This window comes from Sturnus vulgaris, chromosome 4, assembly GCF_052056855.1.
Source record: "Sturnus vulgaris isolate bStuVul1 chromosome 4, bStuVul1.hap1, whole genome shotgun sequence".
In the NCBI taxonomy this organism is placed as follows: Eukaryota; Metazoa; Chordata; class Aves; order Passeriformes; family Sturnidae; genus Sturnus; species Sturnus vulgaris.
In genome coordinates, this window is record NC_142246.1 from 5,115,538 (window position 1) to 5,140,493 (window position 24,956).

General features: G+C 43.2%; 1 protein-coding gene and 1 long non-coding RNA gene across 3 annotated transcripts in view; one reads left to right on the forward strand and one right to left on the reverse strand.

Moving 5' to 3' along the window:
- Positions 1-4,317: 4,317 nt before the first annotated feature.
- On the reverse strand, positions 4,318-6,043 carry LOC148223848 (uncharacterized). Of its 2 annotated transcripts, none has more exons than XR_015802989.1 (3): positions 5,796-6,043; positions 5,450-5,608; positions 4,318-4,889 (listed from the first exon to the last, which is right to left on the reverse strand). It is a non-coding gene; the product is annotated as an uncharacterized LOC148223848 (long non-coding RNA). The 2 variants fall into 2 exon arrangements; XR_015802990.1 differs by having other exon boundaries at positions 5,882-6,040.
- A 457-nt stretch (positions 6,044-6,500) lies between these two features.
- The window catches only part of EIF2AK3 (eukaryotic translation initiation factor 2 alpha kinase 3), a 41,487-nt gene continuing 23,031 nt past the window's right edge, over positions 6,501-24,956 (forward strand). Inside the window, exons 1-2 of the mRNA XM_014876194.2 lie at positions 6,501-6,778; positions 13,448-13,577. Of these exons, the coding sequence (XP_014731680.2) occupies positions 6,516-6,778; positions 13,448-13,577 (393 nt within the window). The 5' untranslated portion in view covers positions 6,501-6,515. The remainder of the gene's footprint in view (positions 6,779-13,447; positions 13,578-24,956) is intronic.

Sequence of the window (24,956 nt, forward strand, 5' to 3'; positions counted from 1 at the left end):
ACAGGTTTTGAGGAAGGGCCTTGCTTGGACTTTTACTCAAACTTTGGAGCACGATCTCCCTCGACAGTCGCAACATGGACATGAAAAATGCCAGGGGTCCTCTGAGCACATAGTGTCAACCAGCAGTTAGTCCTTACCCGCCCTGCAGGAGGGTCAGGACAAAACCCCATGGAGAGCTCCTGTCCCTAAGCACACAGAGCCTTTTTTTATTTGCCATAGTTTTTCCCTCTACCCTGGGTTGACCTCTGATTAAGTTGTTTCTGAAACATTTTAAAGAGGCAGAGGAACCTTGAAGTCCCTCTGCACCGATATTTTCACTCCTATGAGCCACATTAGCACTATTCATGGGCACTTCAGTTTCTCTGCAGCTGCAATCTCACAAAGGTGGATGAGAATTGCAGGTATTTACCCCTATTAGTCACTCCAAGGTCAGGCCACAATTCGTAGAGAATAATCTTTTTATTTGCTCAACAGAGAAGCTGCCGCTGATTTCTCTTTTTTTAATTCTGTGTATGACTGGCTTGCTTTGCTGCCAACCTCTGCGATTCTGCTGTGATTTTCAAGGACTAGAAACGTTTCCTTTTGTTCTCCCAGGGCCGGCACATCAGTCCTTGAACAATGGGGTGGGATTTCAACAAAGGCTCTATTATCATTGTCCGGGTTTATCTCAGCTCGGTGAGGCCTTACCTTTCTGTGCAGAGCAGGTGACTCGATGTTAAGAGCAGCACGTGGTTCTGTGCAGTGGTTCAGTGTTCCCTGCCAGCTGGCAACGATTTTTCCTGCAAGTTACCTATTTTAAAGTGTAAATACACACATCTAGTGGAATATGTATTCAGAGGGAATCAGACCCAAGCCCTTCCACGATGCAAGAAGGGTAAAACTGAAGGAGCAGCTCACTGAGCTTTGGCAGACATTACAAGAGCATTACAGGACAAAGGGGAATGGCTTCTAACTGAGAGTAGGTTTTAATTAAATATTAGGAAAAAAATTTTACTATGAGGGTGGTGAAGCACTGGAACAGGTGAAGCACTGGAACAGGTTGCCCAGAGAAGCTGTGGCTGCCCCAGTGTTTAAAGCCAGGTTGGGAGGAGCTCTGGGCAGTCTAGTCTAGTGGCAGGTGTCTCTGTCCTACACAGAGTGGGTTGAAATGAGATGATTTTAAAGGTCTCTTCCAACCCAGGCCACTCTATGATTCTATGATTATTCAGTATCCTAAGTATTTGACTGAAATGAAGAACAGTCACTAGGGTTTTATGCTGACTCAGGAAGTCCATCCTGGGCTTCCCTGAAATCCCACTGTTGAGGGGAGTGTTAGTGCAGGAGTGTGGGATGATAAACCTGTGATATCCTCACAGCAATGGCTGATAGCTTTGGCTTGAAACACATCTTGCAGTGCCTGGGGAAACAGAAACATTTCCACTTCTAGATAATGACCTTTCTATTAGCAATTTATCTCAATCTGTTGGACAGTTACAGCTCTAGTGAAAGCAGAGAATCTTTCATTTATGCTGTGCTGAGCCTTGCCTGTGCACAAAAAATTGGCATTGGACATTTCAGAAATGGATCTTCTGTGAATTTCAGTAACTGTTTGCAAACAGCCCCAAATCCTTTTGTTCATGCTTGGTTTTGTCCCATGCCAAAGCTTCTCCAGGAGCCAGCTCTCACCCTGTGTGCTTCAGTCTAAGGAGGAGTTTGAAGCTGCTTTGAACAGACATTCTGCCTGTCAGACCGTGGCAATCACGAGGTGTTAACCCCAACAAAAACCACGCTGAGGAACGGAGCAGCTCAGCCCTTTCAGGCCGTCAGGGTGACTGCCTGACTCCGGGTGCTGAATTCTGCATCTGAGGCTGAAATTACATGGTAGGAAAATTACATGGTAGCTGAGATAACAGCTTGCTGTTGACAAAAGGGGAAGAGCCCGCTCTTCACTGCCTTCAGCCACCATCCACCTGCAGCCAGGGTACAGAGTTTATGCTGCTGCTGGCATTCCCATGACCCTGTGCTGATTCACCTTGCCACAAAGGCAAGGAAAGGCAGTTTCTTCTTGCCAGGTGAGTGAGGTTGGGTCAGCCAGACTTAATATATCTCTCTGAAAGGGAGTTTTGTAAGTGGCTTAAGCTGCCCTGGTCTAAGACAGAAAAAAAAAAAAAAAAGGAAAAAAAAAAAAAAAAAAAAAAAAAAAAAAGAGAGAATTCCCACCTCATGGTCCATCGCTTGCCAAGTTTTCCTGCTATTTCCATGTGTTTGCAGAAAGCTGTTCTTTCTGAAAGGTAAAGCAACCAAAAAAATCAAGGTCCGTTTTCCTTCACCTTTCCTGAGGAAGGCAGCAAGATCGATCAGCTGGGAGAGGGAAAGCTGTGGGACCATCTTCCATGGCAGGCTTAACCCAGCCTAAACCAGCTGGAAAAGTGCATTCCAACTTGAGTGAAATCCTGGTGAAGGTACAGCCTCTCTGGGTGGCAGATGTGTTGATCCAATTAACTATACTCCTCTCTCATTGATTAGGCATGAAACAACTAAAATCCAAGACCCACGAAAGTAAAACTTCACCAACACACTGGTGAAACCAAGTGGAAGATTGAGAATTTCCCAAAATCTCTTTCTGGTTGGCAGCAGCACTCCAAACCTCTCACGTTCCTGCAATTTACATTCCTGCAACTTAATTTTTTATCCTGCAGATTCCAGTTCAGTGACATTTCCTCTGAATAACACCTGCCTCTCTGATTGTCTCTGGTTTGATCTGTCGGGTGAAGAATTACTCGGTTTTATTCTGCTTGTGAGAAGGCATCAGCAGGGGTGCCGGTATGCTAATTACAACATATGCAGCTTTCGGAAGGTCTGGATTCTCCTGGAAAAGGGAGGCACCGGGAACGGCCCTGGGCACAGGGCAGCCACGAGGTGGCACGCTGGGCTTTCACTGCCGCGCCTCGCTCTTCCAGGAGCAAGTTAATCGAGAAAAGCAGGCAGCTCTTCAGTGGAGTTATGTAAAACACCATTCCTGTTAACATCCATCCATCCTGCAAGAACAGGCTTTGATTTCCACATAAGTGGCTAGTCAGATTCAAAGTTATTGTCATATGACTGAAATAGATCTCTTATGTCAGTCAGTCAAAACAGAATGGAGGATGTGAGTCATGCTTCGCAAAAAGCAGGAAGTTTGGTTTTGTTGGCACAAATTTTTAATACTGAGAGAAAATTATAGGGCTGTATTGCCATGTTTGTCATAAGGATTCGAGAATAACGTTGTCCATCCCTTGGAAAAATGTTTCCAAAACAAGAAAAATAAGAGCTTTTGCATTCTGATTATTATTCATTATTCCTCGGTGCCACGGAATCTAGGCGGAGTCTAGAAGAAAACGTGCACTCTGGTGAAAACTGCCAGATCCTCCCCAAAATAAAAGGCTGCAATTGGAAGGCTGCTGATCTGGGCGGGGGCTGGGAGGGAACACAAGAAAATGAGGTCATGCTCATGGGTGTGAGAGGAACGCTTGCACGGTGCGACTGTTGTTTTGCCTTAAGTATAATAAACCGTCGTGACCCAGCACAAAGGTGGAAGTGCAAGTCCAGCCATGACATATCCTGATATTCTGGAACTTTCAGGGGTCTATGGTTATGTCTCTGAGGCCCCCCAAATAACGGGTGGGCAAGAGAGAAAGTTACTGTAAAAAGCGTGGCAAGGAATTAGCTTTTCTTCATTGTCTAGAAATATAATGGAGTTTAAAATTTAACTAAATTTACCCTTCAACGTGACTCTTCAAAACATCACCATGCAAGAAAAATGATTTTAAATAGAGGCAGGTGCAGGGGAGGGCAAGTGAGAGCAGAGAGCCAAATGTGTAAGGGAAGAATAAAAGCCTTTGGCTCGGTTTGCCTAGAGAAACAAGGAATTTGATTACTCTTTATAAATATATGAACGGGTAGACACTCGAGAGGAGTTATTTAAATAAATAAAATAGTAGCACAAGCTCATATGGGTACAGTAATAAAATGTCGTTTAAGTTACTAAAAATAACATGTTCTATTTGGCGTGTGACAGAAGGTAAATTCTTTTGGACTTTGTTGTAACGAAGGAAGTAAAAAAACCCAAACAAAGATCTCTGGATTGCAATTCAGTGGTTGGCTGGAGAGCAGTGTTTGTGACCTGAGTTTGCACATACCTGGTGCTCTAAAAGAGCTGTATTTCCAAATCATCAGAAAATAAGAGTGCAAACAGGAAGAAAAAAATTAGGTAGAAGTCGAAAAATGACAATTATGAGCTCTTTTTAAAGAATTCATTGGGTGATCAAAAAGCCACAATTTCAAAATCAAGAGAGAAAAAACATTGACAACTCTTGTTTTATTAATGGATTGGAGAGTGTGAGTAAAATTAAAAGAGAAATAGCAAAAATGGAGAAAGCAGGAAATAAGAAAGTGTTGGTATAAAGAAGCTGTGAGAAGCAGAGTAGTTATTGGAAGTGAAGCACATCAAAGGAAATCTATAGCTGGCAAGGCTAAATCCCAGAAAACCCTAGGAGTGAATGGCACAGGCCCATTACTAGATGGACATGATTAAAATGCCAATAGCAATGCAGAAGTGTTCATTGAACATTTATGATCTATGTTTGTAAAGAAGCAGGAAGATACGTGTGGGGGGGTCACTTGACAGTGATGGGATTAATTTCAGTGCATTAGTGGCCAGTGGAGCTCTTGTCTTCCAGGGATAACTGTGGCCCAGGAGGTTGGAAACAGCTGACTGCAGAGATCCCTTGTGTGTTGACCTTCTTCTTTAACGAACCTTCATAGACCAGGGCAATTCTAGGAGGTTAAAAAAATGCCAGGTTGGTGCCTGTCTTCAGGAAATGATATGGAGTAAATGTAGATTTAATAACATCGGATCTATGGATAATGTTCTGGATAAATACAAAAAAAAGGGTGTTATGTCACTCATTAAAGAATTAGTAATGCCAGACAGAGGTCTAATAGAAATCTCATTTCATGCTTCTAAAAGATAACAAATAATTCAATTTCCTCCAAAAGGTGTAATGTACTTTTAAAAGCATTTTTACTTAGGGCTGCACAATATTTTAATTAAACAGGGTAATAAAGCATCAGTGAAGAATACATTAAACACTGGTCACAGAGATTATTTTTTTATAAGTGGTTATAAATCACTATTGAATAAGGCTACTTCTAATAGGACCCTCCAGGATCATATGTGCTGTACTACACACATACATAATCAATATTTTCATTAGTCATTTGGAAGTAAATACAAAATCAGCCCTAATCCAATTTGCAGATGACATCCTCATCAGTCGTACCATCAGTGGTATCATCAGGATTATAAGGACTGTTCTTCAAAATATGGTAAACTGGGTCTGGAAAAAACTGGGGCAAAACTAACCCTGAAGGGGGCAATTATATATAATATATATAATTTATATCAAGTATACCATAAAGAGACGCTCACAGAATGACTCGGGTTGGAAGAGACCTCAAAGACCAGCAGGTTCCACGCCGTGCCATGGCAGGGACACCAGGTTCCACCAGGCCATGTTCCTCAGAGCCCCATCCAGCCTGGCCTGGAACACTTCCAGGGACAGGGTTCTCACAATGTCCCAGGACAGATCTGTGAACACACAGACGGAACACGACTTTAAGGGCTTTGCTGGGGCTGTTACGACACCTGGCCAAAGTGCTGGGGCTGCCGGCCATGGGCCTGTGTGTGCTGGGGCGGGTGGGCACAGAAAGCCCGCAGAAAGTTGGGGTCACTTGGGGTCACCACAGGCCGATTTTGGTATCAAGGGTAGGGTTACCTGTACCGCCCAGAACAGCCCGGGGGGCACACTGAATGACAGGATCAATTGGGCTGGAGAAGACCTCTGAGCTGAGCGAGTCCCACCTCTGTCCGAACACTCAGTGCCATGTCCACTCTACCCTCGGTGCCCCCGGCCGGTCACTCCCTCACGGCCCGCTTCCCGCCCGACGAGTCCATTCCGCTCCGGGCTGGGGGAAGGCACTTTCTGCGCGCCCCCCAGCCCCCCGTGCCGGGTGGTGCGCGCCGCTGGCCCCGCCCTGCCGGCGCCGAGGAACAGCCACGTCTCCAGCCCGGCCGAGGAAAAGGCGGGGCCGCACCGCCCGCGCGCCAGGCGACAGCAAATCAGCGTGCGGGCCGGTGAATCATGCGCTCAGCGATTGGTCGGCGCAGCGGTAGAGGAGGGGGAGAGAGCGGCGTGGCTCCGATTGGCCCGGCGGGCTCTGTTGACAAACACCCAGCTCCTCCCCGCCCCCCGCCTCCGGGCGCGCCAATCAGAAGGAAGCGGCGGGCTGAGCGGCGTGGCGGCGGACCAATGGAATGCGTGTCCGCCTCGCAGGGGCGGGTGCGCGCGGGGTGCCGGTACGTGGCGGGCGGGTGTGGCGCGGCGGGCAGGGCTGCGCGCGCGGCGGGCGCCCATTCTGTGGCGGCGACAGCGGCGACGGCGACAGCGGCGTTCATGTCCTAACGGGTGGTGGAGGCGGGCGAGCCGGGCCCCTCCATGCGGGGGCCGCGGGGCCTCAGCGCTCTGGCCGCCTTCGCGTTGCTGGTGCTGCTGGGGTTGGCGGCGGGCGGCCCGGAGCCGCCGCCGATCGATGCCGCGGCTGTGGAGGCCGCGTTCGGGCTGGGGGCGGCCGCCGCTCCCGCCGCTCTGCCCGCTGGTTCCCCTGACGTGACAGTGGAGGACGATGAGGGCGGTGTGGCCCCCGCGGCGCCCGGAGAGCAGGAGGCTGAGGGCAGCGGAGAGGCCCGGACCGGCAGCAGGTGAGGATCAGTGCGTGGGGCTGAAGGAGGGTTCAGTGCATGGGTGAGAGTGCGGGGTCGGTGTCCGGGGTGAGGGTCATGCCTGCGGTGGTAGGGGGAGTGTCAGTGCCTGGGATGGCTGTCGGGACCGGCGTTCCTGAGGGGGTTGGTGGCTGGGTAGGGGGTCAGTGAGTGGGTGGGGGGTCGGTGTAGGGCGGCTGAGCTGGGGTCAGTGCCTGGGGAGGCTGAGGGGGTTCGGGAATCAGTGTCTGGATCTGATTAGGTGGAGTATCAGTGATTGGGATGGGGGTCAGTGTCTGGGACTGTTGAAGGGTGTCTGTGACCGGGGTGGGGGGTCAGTGGTCCCAGCGTGGAGGGGCTGGAGAGGGGGCTCGGGTCCTGTGTGTGGGTGCTGGCCGGAGGTCAGTGCCTCGGGGGCAAGGATGCAATGTCCAGGGGACACGACTGGGTCTGGGCTGGGAATCAGCAGCCACGGGTTTTGGGGAGGGGGTATGCGTGGAAAAAGGGCTGCAGCGTCCCGGGGGTCGTGTGTGGGGAAGGGGCCGTGCAGGAGTGGGCTTGGACGGGAATAGCGCTGGGATGGGTCGGGAGTGTTGGAGAGGGAAGAGTGGAGAGGAGGGAGGGAGGGAGAGTTGCGCTGTAGGATTATCGTAGATGGTGCTTGGGAAAGCGATGAAGTAAGGGTGTCGCAGGCTGGTGCGTGGGGCTGGACTGTGGGACACGCGGAGAAGTGTCCCAGGGCCGGAGGAGAGGTGCAGGGAGAAGGGATGGAAGAGACGAGTCCCGTGATGGGGCTGGAGTAGCGCTACAGAGATGGACAGGCTGGACCGAGGAGGAGGCAGGGACAATGAGGAAAAGGGACTTGGGGACCTCACCAGCGCTGAGATGCTTGTTCTTTACGCGGTTGTTAGCACGGAGAAAGGGTGTCTTAGTTCTTAAACAAACAAGCTGCCCGATGTCACGCTATGTGACATCTGGCCCGTCTGCTTACCCTGCTAGCACCATGTCTCGATCCCTTCCTTGCCTTGGTCCCAGGTGGCAGTTCTGTGCCTGCGGGGAGGAGACCCTAAAGCAGCTCGAGGCTGAACTCTCCCCAATAACCGCAGCTCACAGGTGTTCAGAGCACGCTGTCCCTTTCTGTCACTGTTTTGTTTTAAAGAAAATGCAGTTCTCCCGTGTACTAATTGTCTGTTCAGCACAGACACTGGAGTGTGCCTGAGGGGAAGCAAAACATGCAAGGCAAATTGATGAACAAGTTTCAGAATATAACAAGGGGAAATAAAATACTTAATAACTGCGTGTGGCAAGAAGCTCCGGCAGAAGGAAGACTTAGATAAATGACTCAAGTGCCGAGATGTTACTGAGCTGATTCCAGTCTGTTTCTGAATTGGCTGAGAACGATGAGGTGATAAACCACAGCCAGAGTTTAAAGGAAGAACAGCATGACTAAATGCCTGCTATATTTGAAAACATGAAAGTGAATAGCCCAAAGCTTGCTCTTAGTATACCCAAGCATTCACTTAAAACAAGAAACTGGTTGATATCTTGTTACCCTGTTTTCTTCGAGGACAGTCTCACCAGTTTGCAACAGGATCATTACTTTGTGTATCAGATGATCAAAATACCACCTGGTTTATTGCAATTCTACTGTATTCAGTTTTTGATAGGACCCTTGTTTATTTAGCCTGAAAAATTTTTAAAAATACATTTTCTGTTTGCCTTCTAGAGCTAAGTAGAATATACTAAAGATGTTCAATGTAGTAAATTAAGCCTGAGATTAAATGTAGCTGCTCTGTAATTGATTAATATGTAGGAACAGATTTGCTGTCATCAAATAAAAATAGAATGGCTGCCTGGCCATAGTGTTTGCCTGCACTTCTTTATTTTTTTATCTGTGTTTCTGAGATCTCTGCTCATCTCAGCTAATTGTTCTTCAGCAATGCCCAGGCAATATAGAGGTCAATATAATCTGGAAAAAAAAGAACAAAACCCCAACTATCATTGCTGTAGGCAAATAAATATAATCATCTTGGTTTGAAGATTTCTTCTGTTTTTCTAGAAGAAAATAGGAGGGTTAGTGATTTACTGTGCTCTTTACATACAAGCAGGCAGGATTTGCTGTTGGAATAGCTGCTTAGAGTTGAAGTTTAACAAGTAGCCATATTTGTAATGTCCCAATGGACTTCTGAGGGTTGAGGGTTTTAGGTTTGATGATTCTTTTAAACTGAAACAGGAACGGTGGTAAATGTACCAAGATAAGTTATGTTTGGTTTTTCTGACATAAACAACTTATATGAATAAATGTAAAGTTTGGTGAAGTGAAAGGGTGTAGGTGAACTAAAGAAGTGTTCCTCCTCTGTCCTGTTTGCAACTTCCCTTGCTATCTTAGCCCTTTTGTTTGTAGGTAAATCACATCTTCACCTCTGTAGGGTAGAAAAGTGCTGTGCTCAGGCCTCTTGATCTCAGAAAGTAGGCTGTGTTCATTATGAGATACTAACAAAGGTTTTAAGGCCCAGGAATTGCCTTTTATCAATGTATGTGGAAGTTTGCAGTAGATATTTTGCATAATTTCAAGGGGAACATTATCACTGCCCTGGAATAACAAGTTCCTCTCTGTGAGTGAAAGAGGATAGGAACTGGTAAGAAAATCTTTTCATTCAGCCATAGAGGCTGTTTTTAGATGGTTGGGGTCAGGGAAGTGTGTCCAGATGTGCTTTCATAGTGACAAAGTGCAAATAAAATCTAACTATACAGCATTAGCTTGTTCTCTGCCAGCTGCTCCAATTACTGATAACTCTTTATGCTCCATGAACTGGCCCCTTGCTCTAGTCCTGCTGTTGGCCATCTGTAAGGGCCCAGAAGGGATTTTGGTCTCTTCCATCCCTTGGTTCACAATATATTCTGCACCAGCAGCTCAAGGCAATGAGAAATGCAGGTCTTCATTTTACTGATGTTTATTTTTCAGGTGATGGATCCTGGGATTTAAGTGGCTGCCTTATTTTGAGTAATTTCTTTTTGTATCTTTTTTGTTCTGGTCCAGGCTTTTGGAGACTACTGAATTATGATTTTGTGGTATTGGTGATTGGGTTTTGTTTTGTTTTTTTTTTCCTTATTTTTGTATCCTTGTGATGTGATTCACTCCCTGGTATAGTCAGTGATTTACTGTCAACAAGTATTGTTGTTGTCAACAAGACACAGCCTTGATGCTGTTTGTCTCTATCCTCCTCACTTCCTTGGTGTTATAGTCGTGACTTTTGACCTTAAGCTAGGTAATATGTTGTGTTTTCCTTTCTTCAGAAGGGAATCTGATTTGGAAGTGTTGTCAGAAAATCTGTGTATTACTGGAAGCTGGCTTCTTTGGTCAAGGCAGTCTTTCAGCTTGACCCCAGCCAGGAAATGATGTTGATTAAACCAGTGATAAGGTGCTCTTTTAAAGAAAATAAAAGAGTTTATCAGGCCTAACCAAAATAGAAACTGAGTCAGGAATTCCTTTTACTTTCAGTTTGTCAATCAGTTGGCCCAAAAATACTGCTTTTTCAGTTTAATGTAATGGAATTACAGGAATTGCAGACCTGACATCTTGAGCAAGCAAAGGCTGGCAAACAGGTGGCTGAAAGGACTCTCTTTATCTGGAACTGTTGCTGTATTCTGCTCCTGTTTCTAAGAATTTAATATAAGAATTGGCATAATACACTGCAGTAAACCCACAGTGGCATTCTGGGGTGAGAAAAAGGAAGTCACCTGCCTGTTAGCTTTTAAGCTCTGAAATATTTTATGGTAGTAGTTCCCTAAATTGCTTTTATCATAATGTGTTACTTTAGTGCTTGATTAGACTACCTGAGCAACAGAAAGATCTCCTGTCACCACTTCATGCTCCCAGTACACAAAGCTGCAAGCACTGTAATCTCACAGAGAAAGAGAAGGGAAAATGTGACACTGGAGAGAGTCTCGGGCACAAATTTCAGATCTTACACCAATTAGAGTTCAAGTGAAAGGGTTTTAACTTACTGGAGTCCATCAGAGAAGAGGAGAACAGGTATTAAGATTTTAACTCCTGGACAAGTAGAATTAGGAATGAAGGATTTTATCAAAATAATAAGTTTTAGTTTTTTCCTGGTGTATGGTGTTGCTGAAGAGCAAGATGAAGCTGGAACCAGAAATGTGGCTATTTAGTTGAAAATTAATCACTTATTAAAAAAGCAGAAATGGATGTTTTCTTACACCTGGTTCTAGTTCAAAAGGCAGCCACACCTAAGATTCAGATACAGCTGGGCTGATTCTGTTCCTCTGTCTCATGGAAGTGTTTGCTCAGTGGGTGAAACAAAGTCCATTCTACAGCTGGGGACAAACCAAGAGGACAAACCCCGAGTGCCACTGCCCCCAAGAAAAGCCAGGATTTTTACAGTGTGCAGGAGTGGTTGGTTAAACCAGTTCCTCCAAGTGTGTGCTGCTGGCACAGAGGTTCCCCACACTCCCCTAATCAGCTAAACTTAAAACTGGAGTGTGGTTACAGCATGATTTGGGTGGCTGGAGGTCAGGGTGCAGGTACAGATTCCAAAACTGCTGTCTTGAGTGGTGGTGGAGAGGCTGAAATAGCGAGGTAACTCCTAGGGAAGGTTCAGGTTTGCATCTGGTGGGGAAAGATAATACAGAAATGTAAGACAAAAAGGCATGAAACATTTTTTACTTGAGGGAGAAGTCAAACAGGAAGAATTAGATAAAGGAAAGACAATGGGAGTACACTGGAAGAAAACATTTCACAGCGTGATTTTAGGGTTTGTCTTCTCTGCAGTATGGCTGCCAAGATTCCCTTCATTCTAGCTGCATTTCTACCTCTTTTTATAACCTAGTTGTCAGGAGAATCAACATAAAATTTAAGCAGACCCACTTGGAATAATATATTTTTTTTATGCAATGCTGGAGGGTTTCAGATAAATTGTTTTACCATAAAGCAAACAGATTGTGTTAAATATGTGTCCAAGGCCTTTAGTGTGTGAGCACTTGTTTACAGTACTTGAAAATAGTCAGTCTCCTGCAATCTGGTTTATTATTAACCCAGTCTTCATTTCTGTACAGTTGGAAAAAGTGTTTGTAATCAGCTTATAAAAACTTATGTCTTCTACTGTGCAAATATTTGCACAATTGGTATTTTTCTAACAGTTTCTTAAACTTAGCTTTTGGAGGAACGTGGTGCTTGGCCACCTTCAGGAGTAGGAGCTGCTACAGCATTTTTGGAACAGGTTAAAGTTACCTTTATTTTTCTGTTTATTGGTAGTGTAGTGCTATAAGCATTATAAAATCTTATAAATTGTGTGGGTTACTTTAGCATGTAAAATGGCCATGTTTTACATGTTTTTGTTAGAGGTGATGTAATGAGCCACTCTCCCTGAATATGTTTTTAGATCATGATTTCAGTTTTTCACTCCTCAAAGCAAACTAATAACCCCCATCATTTCCTCCCTAAATTCCATGTTACTACACCATTAACTTTGGACAAGTGAATATATTTGGCTAGAGTTCTACACAATAATTTATTATTCCTTATTGTTTAAAGATTAATATATGTGTCTGTGCGTGCACTACCAGCCCCCTGCCCTTTCACCCTCATCTGAAACTGGTTAATCTCCCCATCAGTTTATTTGCACAGTTCCTTATTCTTATTGAAACCAGCAACTATAAAGGTCCTTCTGGGTCACTAGATCCAGCCCCCCTCAGTGCAAGCAGCCTGTGAAGTGATCAAGTTCTACTCCCTCTGCCTTTGAAGATTGGTGAGCTGCTGCAAGCCAAACTGACAACACAATCCCAGCTTTTTCAGGTCAGAGAGAAACAGTCTTCAAGGAAGAAAAAAAAAAAAAGCCCTTCAGAAATGCCTTGTCAGTCCTTTGTCTCTGATGTGTTGTTTATTTTGTTTGTTTGTTTATTTTAATGCTGGAGCCCTAGCCCAACCAGAAATGCTCATTCTAATTGTACAGCTCTGTAAGAAACAAGATTTCCTGAAATTGAGGAGCTTCAGGCGCTGTAGAAATCGGCAGCCAGCCTGCCATGGCCCTGTATACGGCCCCAGACATCAGGCTACTTGAAGCCTAAGCTGCAAAACCCAGTTTGGTTGGTTTGTGGTCTGCAGACATTGGCAGTTGTTTGTAGTGCCCTGTGTGCCTTTGGAGGGACTTGTTTTATTCAGACACTTACAAAATAAAGTTTGATGTTTCATCCAAAATCATTGAAAACTTAGTTGTAACAATATTTCTTACATCCTGGTTGGCTGGGTTAATAGTTTGGGGTTTAGATTGTTTTGAAAGGCTGTATTAAAGATCAGTTTGGAAGGGCCTGGAAGAAGTGGGATCCATGCTGTTTGTATAAATATCTCAAAAAAGATGATCTCATTCAATATTGTAGTGGTAACATCTGCAAGCAAGAGCAAAAAGTCAGCCTTCCTCTGAATCTGAGCTCTGAAAGTGCTTTACAACATGGAAATCAGTTTATGACATCCAGCCAGAGACTTCACTTTCTACTCTATTGTTGGTCTGGGTAGAGCTACCCACTTGATTTGCTTTGCTGCAGAATATAGAGACTTAAGGGTTGGAGGTGGATTTTACTGAGCATAAGAGGCAGCTCATAGGTGAAGTCCATCCTGCTGTAGTTTTGACTGTGAATGTTTCCAACTTGCAGATCTCTTGTAATTATCAGCACTTTGGATGGACGAATTGCTGCACTGGATCCAGAAAACAGTGGGCGAAAACAGTGGGATCTGGATGTGGGATCAGGTTCTCTTGTGTCATCCAGCCTCAGTAAGCCAGAGGTAAGGCTTCATTTCTTTCCTGAGTAAATCTTTAAAAATGGAGATCTGTAATAAAAGGAATGCAGCTTCCTCCCCTGTTTGGTAGATGTTAAATAATGGAGCAAACACCTACAAAACTTTGTCAGTACTATTCTCAAACTTTTTTTTAAGTGCTTACATCATATTGTCATTTCAAACTGGAGTGTGTCAGCATTTCAGCCTTGGGATTGATGTATTTGATAACTATCAAACTAGATGATGTAACTGAGTTGGGGAATTGTATGTAATTGCTGATTGAAAACAAGTTACTTGTAATTTCAAGCAAATGAAAGGATCATCTGCTTTGTATTACTAGACTATGTCTTGGCAAGTACTGGCTCTTCTTTTCCCTTAAGAAAAGCAAAAGTCCTTGTGACTTAATAAATGAACAAAGGACTGTTTTGGGTGTTTTATACTAGATAAGCAGGCTGCCTGTGAAATAGAATGTGTTAGCAATTAAACAGAGTGCTGAAGGTCACCCTGAAGTACTGACTGCTAAAGGGTTGCATCACTTCTTGCTGATGAACTCTAAGAAGAAAATCTTGAGTTCAGTTTCTTGTTTGGTGCTATTAGCCACCATCAGTTTCAATAAACTAGGCTAAAAATTAGGAGGAAGGTTTTTTTTTCCTTTTTTTCTTTTCCTGCACTGGGGAGATCTTCGATTCATTCTCTCCTAGAATAAGGAGGAGTGAAAACACCAACAAAGAGGTAATTTGTGATGATAACACACCACATAAGTACACAGTTCTTCCCTGTCAGGGATGGTTGGATTTGATGACCAGTCCTGTATCATGCTTTTGCACAATGAGCATCAGAGAATGAAAGTTGAGTTCAGGATTATTCAGACTGCATGACTTTCTTGCTTGTAGCTGTTTGTTGCTATCTGTGGACATGACTTCTGTTTCAGTGTAAAGAAGTCAATGGGAAGATGTGGTCTCTTGCTGTGTGACTATAAGCTGCTAATGAGTATCTCGGGTTGCAACAGTAATGTGAATGTTTACTCACATTCCTTTGTTTTTGAGAGAGAATTTTATTTATGGATGCAGCTTTGTGAGATTTGTTCACGTGTGTTTTTGTTGTTTAGAAAAACACTGTAGGAAAGAAGAACTTGCCCCCCAAAATATGTTTAAGAGCAGAATTGAAAAGAATACAGAAGAGAGAACTGTAGACAGAACTGTTAAGAGCTCTGTGAGGTGGAAGGTGTCAGTGACAGTGTGATCCTTCATAAATGTTCTCAGTAGATCCATAAAATACTGCCCTGTTACCTGTTGCTGCAAATAGTTTCTGATGACCACATGAAAATAGAACCAGTGATTATGAAAAGCACACATCTGAAATCTGTGCAAATATAAACTTTATTTTTTTTCACTGCAAGTTAAGTCACAAGCCCAGGGCTTTAAAGATTTTGGGAGTGTAAGCATTTGCAACAATAGAAGTGTTTTTGCAAATGCAGATTTTGTCACTCAACTGTCCAGAATTTTGGTATTTTTCCAATGTGGTATAATTGTAGAAACCAAAGGTTGGGGTTTACACAACAATTGTAGTTTGTCCATGTAGTATTTAATTCCCTTCTGTAATTACAAGTCAGTAGGTTGTGGCAGTCATAAAAATACATTTTTAAAGAGCATTTGTTATGGATAGAGGAAGTTGGAAGTTCAGAAGGCCTTTCAAATTGTTCCATTTCTACAGCTGTGGCCAAAGACACTGAGGGATTTTGGCAGAGCCTATGAGATAACTAATTTTGGAAGGAAAAGGTCATTTTGGCCTTTTAGAAGCTGTTCAACGTTATGAACATGGGCCTTTTTAGACTTCTTACTGTCATGTAAACAAAGGCTGTTAAGACAGAATTTAACAAACATGATGAAAAGTGATGAATACTCTGAATAAACTGCATTTAAATATTTAAGTGTTTAATCTGCTGTCAGTAATCAGCTGAAAGACTTCGTGCAGTGAATCTAGGTACTTACTTAAGTGAGTAATTTACCTCATTAAAATTGCTGGGAAAATTCTGGTTTGGGTCAAAATACTGACGTGGGCATGTGACCTGTTGAATTTTACTCTCTCTGAGTCTTGAAGCTTTTCCTTTCTCTTCCAGCATTTTTGAAGTTTGAAACAAAGGCTTCTGTGCTAGCAACCACAATATTCATCATAAAGCAGTAACATTATGTAAGCTGTTAAACTACATCTTCTTGCAAGGAATGGCAGATGAGAAACTCTGTGTTACACTTGCAGTGACAAAGATTTGTGCTGTTTCAGAGCAAGGAAAGTGTGTGCTGCTGGGTCTTAATTGTTCTTCTAAGGGTTTTTTTTTAAACTATCTCAAGTGTGAGTATAATGAACTGTAGTTTCAAGTCCTGGTGCAAAAGCATGAATTTAATTTCCAAGTGCCTTTTAAGAATAGACATTAGATCAAACTTCCAGTGTTTAACAGAACTGTAGTTAACTTCCTTTGCCTAACTGTAAAATGTCAACCTGGCTGTCTGGAGCTCGAGTGTTAATTAGGAAAGTGAGGCAGTGAAATTTCAAATGTTCCAGCAGCTCTGTCAAACGCTTCAGATCTTGAAACTACTGCTTAAGACACTGACAAGTGAGATGTTCATCATTTGTCATGTGAACAGATCAATTAGAAAGGAAAGGCTGCTGAAGTATTAATTGTGTGTCTGGGTAACTAAAATGCTAAAATATTTTCCTTGGCCCTGAGCTCCAACCTAAACAAATCGTGGTCAGGGTGCCAATGCTGAAAAGTTGACTCTACAGGTCAGGCTTGTGCTTGAGAATTTAAAAATTCTATTTCCCTATCCATTGTTTTAAAGTGGTAAACCTCTCTCTATAAAAGCCTGGTTACAACTCCCAAGATTCCTGCTACCTACATGTGAAGATTGCCTGATGAAGTTCACAGTAAAGTCATTGAATCACAGCTTTTCTAAAAGAGAGCTTAATTTTAATAGAAACACTTTGTTCTTTAAAATTTGGGTTTGTAATTAATACACTGTCCATACTTAGAAAAGAATACTCTTGGGAGATCAGTGTGTTGGAATAATGATTTTTAATTATAGTGGAAGTGGAGAAGTGCTTCAGAAGCAGTGGGAAAGGTTCATAACTCATCATTTGCTGATGAGAAGGATTCATTCTTTTACCTGCAAGCTTTATACTAAATTAGTTAATGGCCACCAGTCAGAGTTGTTTCAGTGCTCTGGGCAGAGGCTACACTGGGATGGACTTGATAAAAGTACCTGGTAGGCTTGGGCTGTTACAGACTAATCCTTAAGTAAGCATCTTATTTCCTTATTTGAGACATTGAAGATCATGGGACAAAATCAGTATCAGCTCACAAGGCTGACATTTATAGCAGTCAGAGTAAACATACCACTGTATCCTGGAAAAATGGAATCATTTCATTATGTTATGTCATCAAATCTGTCAACATTCTTATTCCAATAAAGACTCTCATGACGTTTGTATTGCATTGTGTGTATGTATATATGTAAACATAAATGTATCTTTTTATTGTGATAGCCACATAAAATCAACTTTTCTACAAACGTAGACATCTGTGTCATCTTTTTTTGGACATAGAAGTGGCATATTTTTATGGAATAACGTAGTATTACATTTTTTTCTCCAGAGAAATATGGAGAGGTGAAGTTTTATACTGAAATCATCTGAAAACTCACTGCATTGTTGGTGAAGTGAACCCATAGAGACTTTGAGCAGATTGTTCCTTTTTTGCTTAGAGCAGTGAATTGGAAAAGGATTTTGAAATCTCAAAAACCTCCACTAGTGACTGGATTTAATGTACAGTATGAGTGTATCTTCTTTCTTTTTCCATCCCTTTATCTGCATCATAAACCCCTCTAAATTTTCAGTGCTTTGGTTTCCCAAAAGAAATACAGAATTCTGCTGGGACTCACGCTGAGGTAGAGACTTGCCTGCACTTTGCTGTTCTTTGGGTAAGACAACCTCTGTGCTCAGACAAGCCAGAGAAGAGCCCAAATCTGTCTTGGGTTGCTTTGGGAACACAGGAGGAAACTCAGCAATTCCTATTCTTTGACCTCTTACACTCTGGAATAAAGAAAATGCAGAATCCACATTGAAATGGGTCAGGACAAGGCAAGAGGTCAAAATGCTCTTTGAGGGACTTGAATTGTGAATTCTGTTTCGTGCCCTCCCAGAGGTTCAGAGAGGGTAAATAATTTAACAGTGTCTTTGAAAGAATTAGCAAAGTCTCACCCACCACTTAGAGCACCGCTGCAGCAGTATTTTATCAGTTTGAATAAACCTTATGGGTTTGTTTGGTTCATGGCTTTCTATTATAGTTATTTTTCAGTTGAGTCACTGTCTGTAAGTATCATCCAAGGGAAAGTTGATAGTGTTTGTCTTGGATATGGGTGGGGAACACTTAAGACTGTCAGACACTTTCAGTGAAAACACTGAAAAGGTTATTATAGCAGCTGTTAAATGCAGTGATGAATATTAGGAATTTATATTAATCCTGCATAAAATTGTTCTAACAGTTCACTGGTCAAACAAAAAGGAGATTCTTTTCAAACTACACAGACATTCTGAGAAAATATCTTTGTTCTGAATTCTGCGTAAAAATGAAAGCCTCTGTCTAGTTCACAGTAATTTTAACTCTTAATCTTGGGTGCATATTAAAACATCTGGAATGGGACAGGCCACAACAGAAACAAACTTTCCTGCTTAGCACTTGGAAGAATCTCCATGCACCTGATCCAGAGGCAGCTTGCAGGAGGTTCCAACTTCCATATACAGAGAATAGCAAGTTGATTCTCTGACGTGTTCAAGTGTGTAAAAAAGGTTTTTAAAGGACAGTTTTACTCAACAAAGAATAAAATTTTTAAAATGCCTTTTCATGCTGTAAAATTACTTTCAGACTGTACTATCTTCTGAGCAGCTGTAAACCACGGAATTGCCACTCTTCTCAAGCAGGCAGAGTGTAAATCTGTGGTCTGGTTATTGAAGTGACTAAACTGGGGAAAATATGTTTCCTTGTAGGTAAACTGGTATAATTTTAGTTGTCTGAAAGAATAGTCTAGTGTCCTATAGTGACCTTTATTTTTGTGTACTACTGAGACTATAGAACCACCAGAAGCTTAGATAGTTGGAGGTGTCATTCCTGTAGAGAAAGACTGCTGCATGAGCTGGTTCTCAGCCGTACAGGTTTTTTATAATAGACATGAAATTAAACTGTGCTAAATGAAATCCAAGATGTGGGGATTGATAACAGTGGTTTGGTTGTTAAAGGTTGGAGATGACCAGTTTAGAACTGAAAAAACTGTGTACTAAGATACCTTGTGACAGGTTATCAGCTGCCATCTCCATTCCACTGCAGGGGAAGGAAATGTGATTCTGTGTTGCCTGCGGGTAGAGAGAGAGAGACAGATTAGTGTCTTAAATGGTCCTGGAAAAGCTCATAATGAATAAGTGAGTGTCCAGAATTGTACTTCAAAGGAAGATAAATTCTAATTGCAATTGAGGCAGAGAAGGCTTATTAGGGCTGTCAAGGGGAGTGGAGCCTGTGTTTTGCAGGAAGAGAATGGATGTGACTATTCTTTAACTACATGGGTATATTGGCATTCCCGATGGCACAAGTGGTTCTTCTCAGTTCTGTTGCTGGAAATTCACACGTGTGCATGAAGAGGTGACAGCCTTGGGAAGCTTTACTAGAGAAACTTGTCGATTTCTGAGTACAGCTTTTTGTTGATTTCTTGGTGAAACCAAAACATAATTTACAATTCTCCTGAAAACAAACTTCTAATGTTGTTTAGTGGATAAAAAGTCATCAGCAAAAGATTAATTATTTTAAAATACCCTGACAGCTGGGAGCTGTGCTTTTATAGGATACACAGCCAACTTTTTTAGTGGGAAATGGTAAACTTGAGGAGAAGGGGAATTGCTGAGAGGTGCCTGAGCTGAGTTGGTGGTTAGTGTGATGCAGTTAATGTGGCCATCATACCATCATTACAAGCAGGGCTGTTGCTTAGGCAAAGTGATGTTATGTATTTATCGAAACTGCACATCTTCAGTCCTCTTAGTTTGGTGTCCTGTTCAATTAAAAACCCCAAAACCTTCCTGTAGCTGCAGCTCGGTGGCTGCCTTGCAGACACTTGTAACTAGCACTGATAAAGCCCTGAGGAAGTGCTGACACGTGTCCTTTCAGTGCTTTAAGGACGTTTTGGAGGATGACAACTTCCGGTAGGGGACACATGAGCAGCTACAGAACAGGATATTGTGGCTTGTGCGATGCCAGAGCTCTCGAGACCAGCCCTCAGGTGATGCTCTGCCTTGAGCAAAGCCAGGGAAGTTTCTCAGAGTCACTCTGTGTACGACCAGCTTTCATCTCATGCTCACAGCCACAGTCAAAATGCACCAAATATTGGAAAGGCTTTTTACCATCCCCATTATCTTTGCGTTTTTATTCTCTTCATAGTAGAGTAACAGAATGGTTTAGGTTGGGATAGACCTCTAAGATTACAGAATTACAGAGTCCAAGTGTTAACCTTGCACTGCCAAGGCCACATCCTTAAGTGGCACATCCACAAGGTTTTTACATTTCCCCAGGGATGGTGATTCCACAACTGCCCTGGGCAGCCTGTTCCAATACTTGACCATCTTTTCAGTTAAGAAAGTTTTTCTTTACAGCCAGTCAAAACCTTCTCTGATGGAACTTCAGCCCATTCCTTCTTATCCTATTGCTTGTTTCTTGGGAAAAGAGATTGACTCCTCTCACCTGGCTAAAATCTTCCATTCAGGTAGTTGTAGAGAGCAATAAGGTCTTCCCTGAGCCTCCTTTTTTTTCCAGGCTAACTAACCACAGCTCCCTCAGCCATTTCTTGCAAGTCTTGTGGTGTGGGCCCTTTACCTCCTGGGTTGAGGTAAGAGCAGGAAGAGAGCTTGTAATTTAATTGTGTGTGGCCCACTGCCTGTTTTGTGTTGGCTGTTTAGCAGTTCTGGTGTTTACAGATGCTAAAATGGATCAACTCTAGTACTTAGGCAAATACCAGTTTCAGGTAGTCAATAACTTAGTTGGAATACAACTGCCCAATACACAAAACATTTGTTAACATTTATAGAATTATTCAGAGCCTTTTTTAACTTTCAGGCTATGCCTTTATCTATATAAGGAAGGTCCCATTTCAATGGTTAAGCATTTTAGACAGTTTAGCAAATCATTCCTCTAGCAGCATAGCCACTGACATCTCATTTCCGAATTTCTTCTGGACTTTGTGCTCCATAAGGAGGTAACTATTAATCTTTGTCAGACTTGCAGCACGTTCGTGCACTCTTTCCTTGAAAGAGGAGACTGTGAATTGCCATTCTGTTCTCCTCCTGCATCAGGGTCTTTTCCTGTAGGAGTTGCTTTGTGACTTTGTTTTTCACATGGACTCCGTGTCCTTGTGTTGAAAACCTTCCTGTTCATGCAGGGCCAGGGGAAGAAACACACAGGGTCCAGCAGAGATCAAGTTTGAATCCTGGTGTCCTGAAGTGTTATGAGCTTCTGCTATTGCCCCTGCATAGATGCCAGGTGCCCACCAAAGCCACTCTGTCACATCCCTCCTCAGCTGGACAGGGGATAGAAAAACTTATTGAAAAAGCTTGTGGGTCAAGATAAGAGCAGGGAGAGATGATTCACCAGGCACCGTCATGGGCAAAGCAAACTCAACACAGGGAAACCAATTTTATTACCAATAAAACCAGAATGGCATAAGGAGAAATAAAACCAAATCTGACGAATACCTTCCCCCACTGCTCCCTTCTTCTCAGGCCTAACTTCACCCTGGTTTTCTCTCCCTCCACCCCAGAGTGGCATAGGGGGATGGGGTGTGGAGACTGCAGTAAGTTCATCACACGTTGTCTCTGCCACTTCTTCCTCCTCAGGGGAGGACCCCTCATGCTTTTCCCCTGCTTCAGTGTGGGGTTCTTCCCACCCCTGTAGTCCCCCAATACCAAAGCTTTGCCATGCAAACCAAAATACAATACCAATTTTGCCATGGTTGCTGATGAACTTCTGTACAGGGCCTATTTCTGGAAAGACAAGGCTTTGGGTGATTTTTTTTTTTTTCCCATTAATCCATTCCCTTATGTGCTGTTAGTTTCAAGGAGCTCAGCAATGGTTTCGGTAGCAGCAGTACCAGTTTGCCTCAGAAAGCACTGCTCTTAAGTTTCAGAAGACTTGCAGTCTTATTAATAAAACTTGCCATGTAAAAGAGGGGGATGGAATAATGTCAAAATAAAGTCCTAAAGCACCGTGCAGTTGGGTTTTTTTATTATTATTAAGGAGAACAGTTTTTAAAAGTCTGTTACCATGGCAGCAGAGCAGGCTGGCATCTCTGTATCTCAAAACCTCAAGTCTTGTTTGATTATGATTAAAGTAACGGTGGTGTTTCAGTTTGCTTGTCTTCAGAGGAAAGGTCTGTGTGATTGCACAGCAAACAGTATTGGGTTCCTGATCTCTTTTGAAGCTGGGGAGGTCTAGTTAGCACACTGCAATTCCTCAGATTTCCTGTATAGCCCTTCAGGGGAGGGCAGAGCAGGAATAATTCCTTTAAGGGCAAACTCAAGCTGAACAAGGTACTGTGTCCCTGATGCTGGAAAGGAGAGTTTAAGTCTCAAGCTGCTGTGCTCCTGTCTTCTATTGCTTTTTACACTGTTGATGTAAAAGACAGTTTTGTCAGGACCCCTTACACCTGATCAGATTTTAAGATCTGAAGTGTAGAATCATGACAGAGATACCAGCTCTAGTCTTTTATTAAAGTTCTCGGGAGGATGTTGCAGGTGTTGCTTTGAAGAGAGAGAAGAAAGGAGTTTTGAAATGAGTTCTCTAGTACTCATCCAGGCACAGGGTTACAGCATCACTTCACACATCATACAGAAAATACAGGCCCACAAAAGTTGAATTTATTACTCTTTTCCATGTATTAATGGAAAATGAAATCGAAACTACCAGCTTGTGGAGTTTGGGGATGATGGAAGGAGAAGAAAGACTGTAATAGATACAAACTTGTGTCATAAGGTACTTAATGTAGGCAGGAGCCAGGGACCAGGTTTGGTCAGTCGATAGATGCTGTGAACTGTTGCTGGGTGAGCCGTACAGCCTGATGGTACAGATCAGCCTGAGCTCTGAGAAACATCTCCTCTCACTGTTGCTGTGCAGACCTGGTGTGCTCTTTCAGGCTGTCACACCCCAGCTGTGATGAAACCTATTTCTCTGATGTGCCGCCCTGGCACTGGCTGGCTCTCACCTCTGCAGAGGGGGAAGGCCACCTAATCCCACCTCTGTAAACAGCTCAATAAAATACTGATTAGCTGATGTCCAGGTGCAGCCTTTCTCACCATCCGTTTGGGCAATGTTCGGTGCTTAACAGGCACAGGAGGTGGTCAGGACAGGTATGCACTTTGTAAACAAGTGTAGTGCTGAGATCAGAACCAATGGCACTCACAAGAAGGAAAATTTTTCTAGACAAACAATCTGTCTGTTGGTATTTCCTGCCTCAGCTTCCTCATTGCCCTTGAACATGTCTCAGGTTGTTTTACTGATGTAAATCATGGACTTCCCTTCACACTCAATTTTTGTTTTTCCTGGCTAGTTGAATTGAACAGCCCTGTATGTTTTTAAGAATACTTTGCTCTTTTACCAGTGCTTTAGGCAGTGGAATAGCTCAACAGCCTCTGTTTTTCAAGATTATGCTTGTGTCTGAGTCTTTGTTCTCTTAAGGAAGAGGGGCCTTGCAGAAGTTCAAAGGCTCTAGTTGACCCCTTCATCCCAGTGTGCTGCTGCTTGATTAGGGTTTGCCTGTTAGTAACAGTACACTGTCATCCTTGTAGTGCCCTCTGCTTCGGGATTTCTGCAGGTCGCTGGAGGCAAAACAGATGAATCAGCATCCTGAAATCTAAGGTGAAGAGGAGAAATAACCTCTTCTGTTGGGAGGAAGTCATAAACCCATGGCTCTGTGCAGATAAACCTTCCTGCATGCATAACAAAAAAGAGCAGACAATAAATGAGTTCCAGACCAGCCTAAACTAGGGACATCTCAAAAATTGTGTGTATGTATATCTGTATTACCTGAAAAATCTGTCAACATTTACAATAGGGATACCTATGTTACTGCCTGTCTATGGATTTGTGGTTTTGTTTGTTTGTTTTTTTAATGTGGAGCATACCAGCTTGCTTTCACTTTCCCAGATTTCTTTGTGCAGACTTGTTTCTACCCTTCATTATAAAGCTGCCATATGTGACTTTTAATATGTTGCCTAGATTAATTTTAACGAGTCTTAAAAGACATAGTTCTCAGTGAGAAGTAGTTTTCTTAAGAGCATGGTTGATGTTGGCTTTGATCCTGTTTGCTACAGTGATCCTATTGTAAGGATAATCATAGAGGGGGAAAAAAACTAGTACCCTTATCGTTTAAGATCATGTAGGTTGGTCTTAGTTAATTAGTAACTGGAATGAAGCTCTTGCAGCTTATAGTAACAGTAAGATTTGAAAACTACAAGCAGAAGTGTTAGAAAAACATGAAGACATAAAATCCTATTTTAAGGAAAATATTTCACTTGTGCGTGGTTATTTCCTTGGAGTTAGTAGATGGTCCAACCCATCTGTAAACAATAATATTGACTGTTTTGGCACCAGACTTGGCTCAGATGTGTCTGCACGTGAGCAGGCTTGATTTTTGTTTCAGACGATAAAGAGCCTTAGGAAGGGGGTAGAATGTCACGCCTGCTGTTAAACAACTCCTGGAAGCTTTAGTACTTCAGCTTGTTTTGATCTCTGTTTACACAAATTCTCCTTTTCTTTCTGTTTCTCTTCTCTCCACCGCTATAAATCAGCGCCTTCCTGCGCCCATCAACCTGCCGTGGCACCTGGCGTACGGTGCCCTCCTTTCCAGTAAAGAGTCTAGACAGCAAATTCCCTGGAAGCGTGTGCCATTCCGGATCGTTATGCCTTTTTGCTTTTTTGTGGAAGCTTTTTAGAAACTGCATTACCTCACCCGTCGGCCTGGAGATTGCGCAGCCCGCGCCGCTGATAGGGCTGCAGAGCCCCGCGCAGAGCCAATGGAGAACTTGGGCTGCAAACTCTTAATGAGCAAAAGAGCAGCGGCTCGGTTAGGGCTCCACAGTTAATGTGGGGGCTTTTTTTAAGTGTTACTTCTGAAAGACAAGCCACTTAACAATTATGTGCCATATTGCTGACCAGTGAAGCTGAACAAATAGCTATTTACATTGACAGATCAGAGGAATGTGTAAGTGCATCGTGGTAACCTACATTTTCTGTGCCAAGAGATTTGCAGCTGACTGCCTGGGTGACTCACTCCTTGGATTAGGAGATGAGGTAATGCTTTT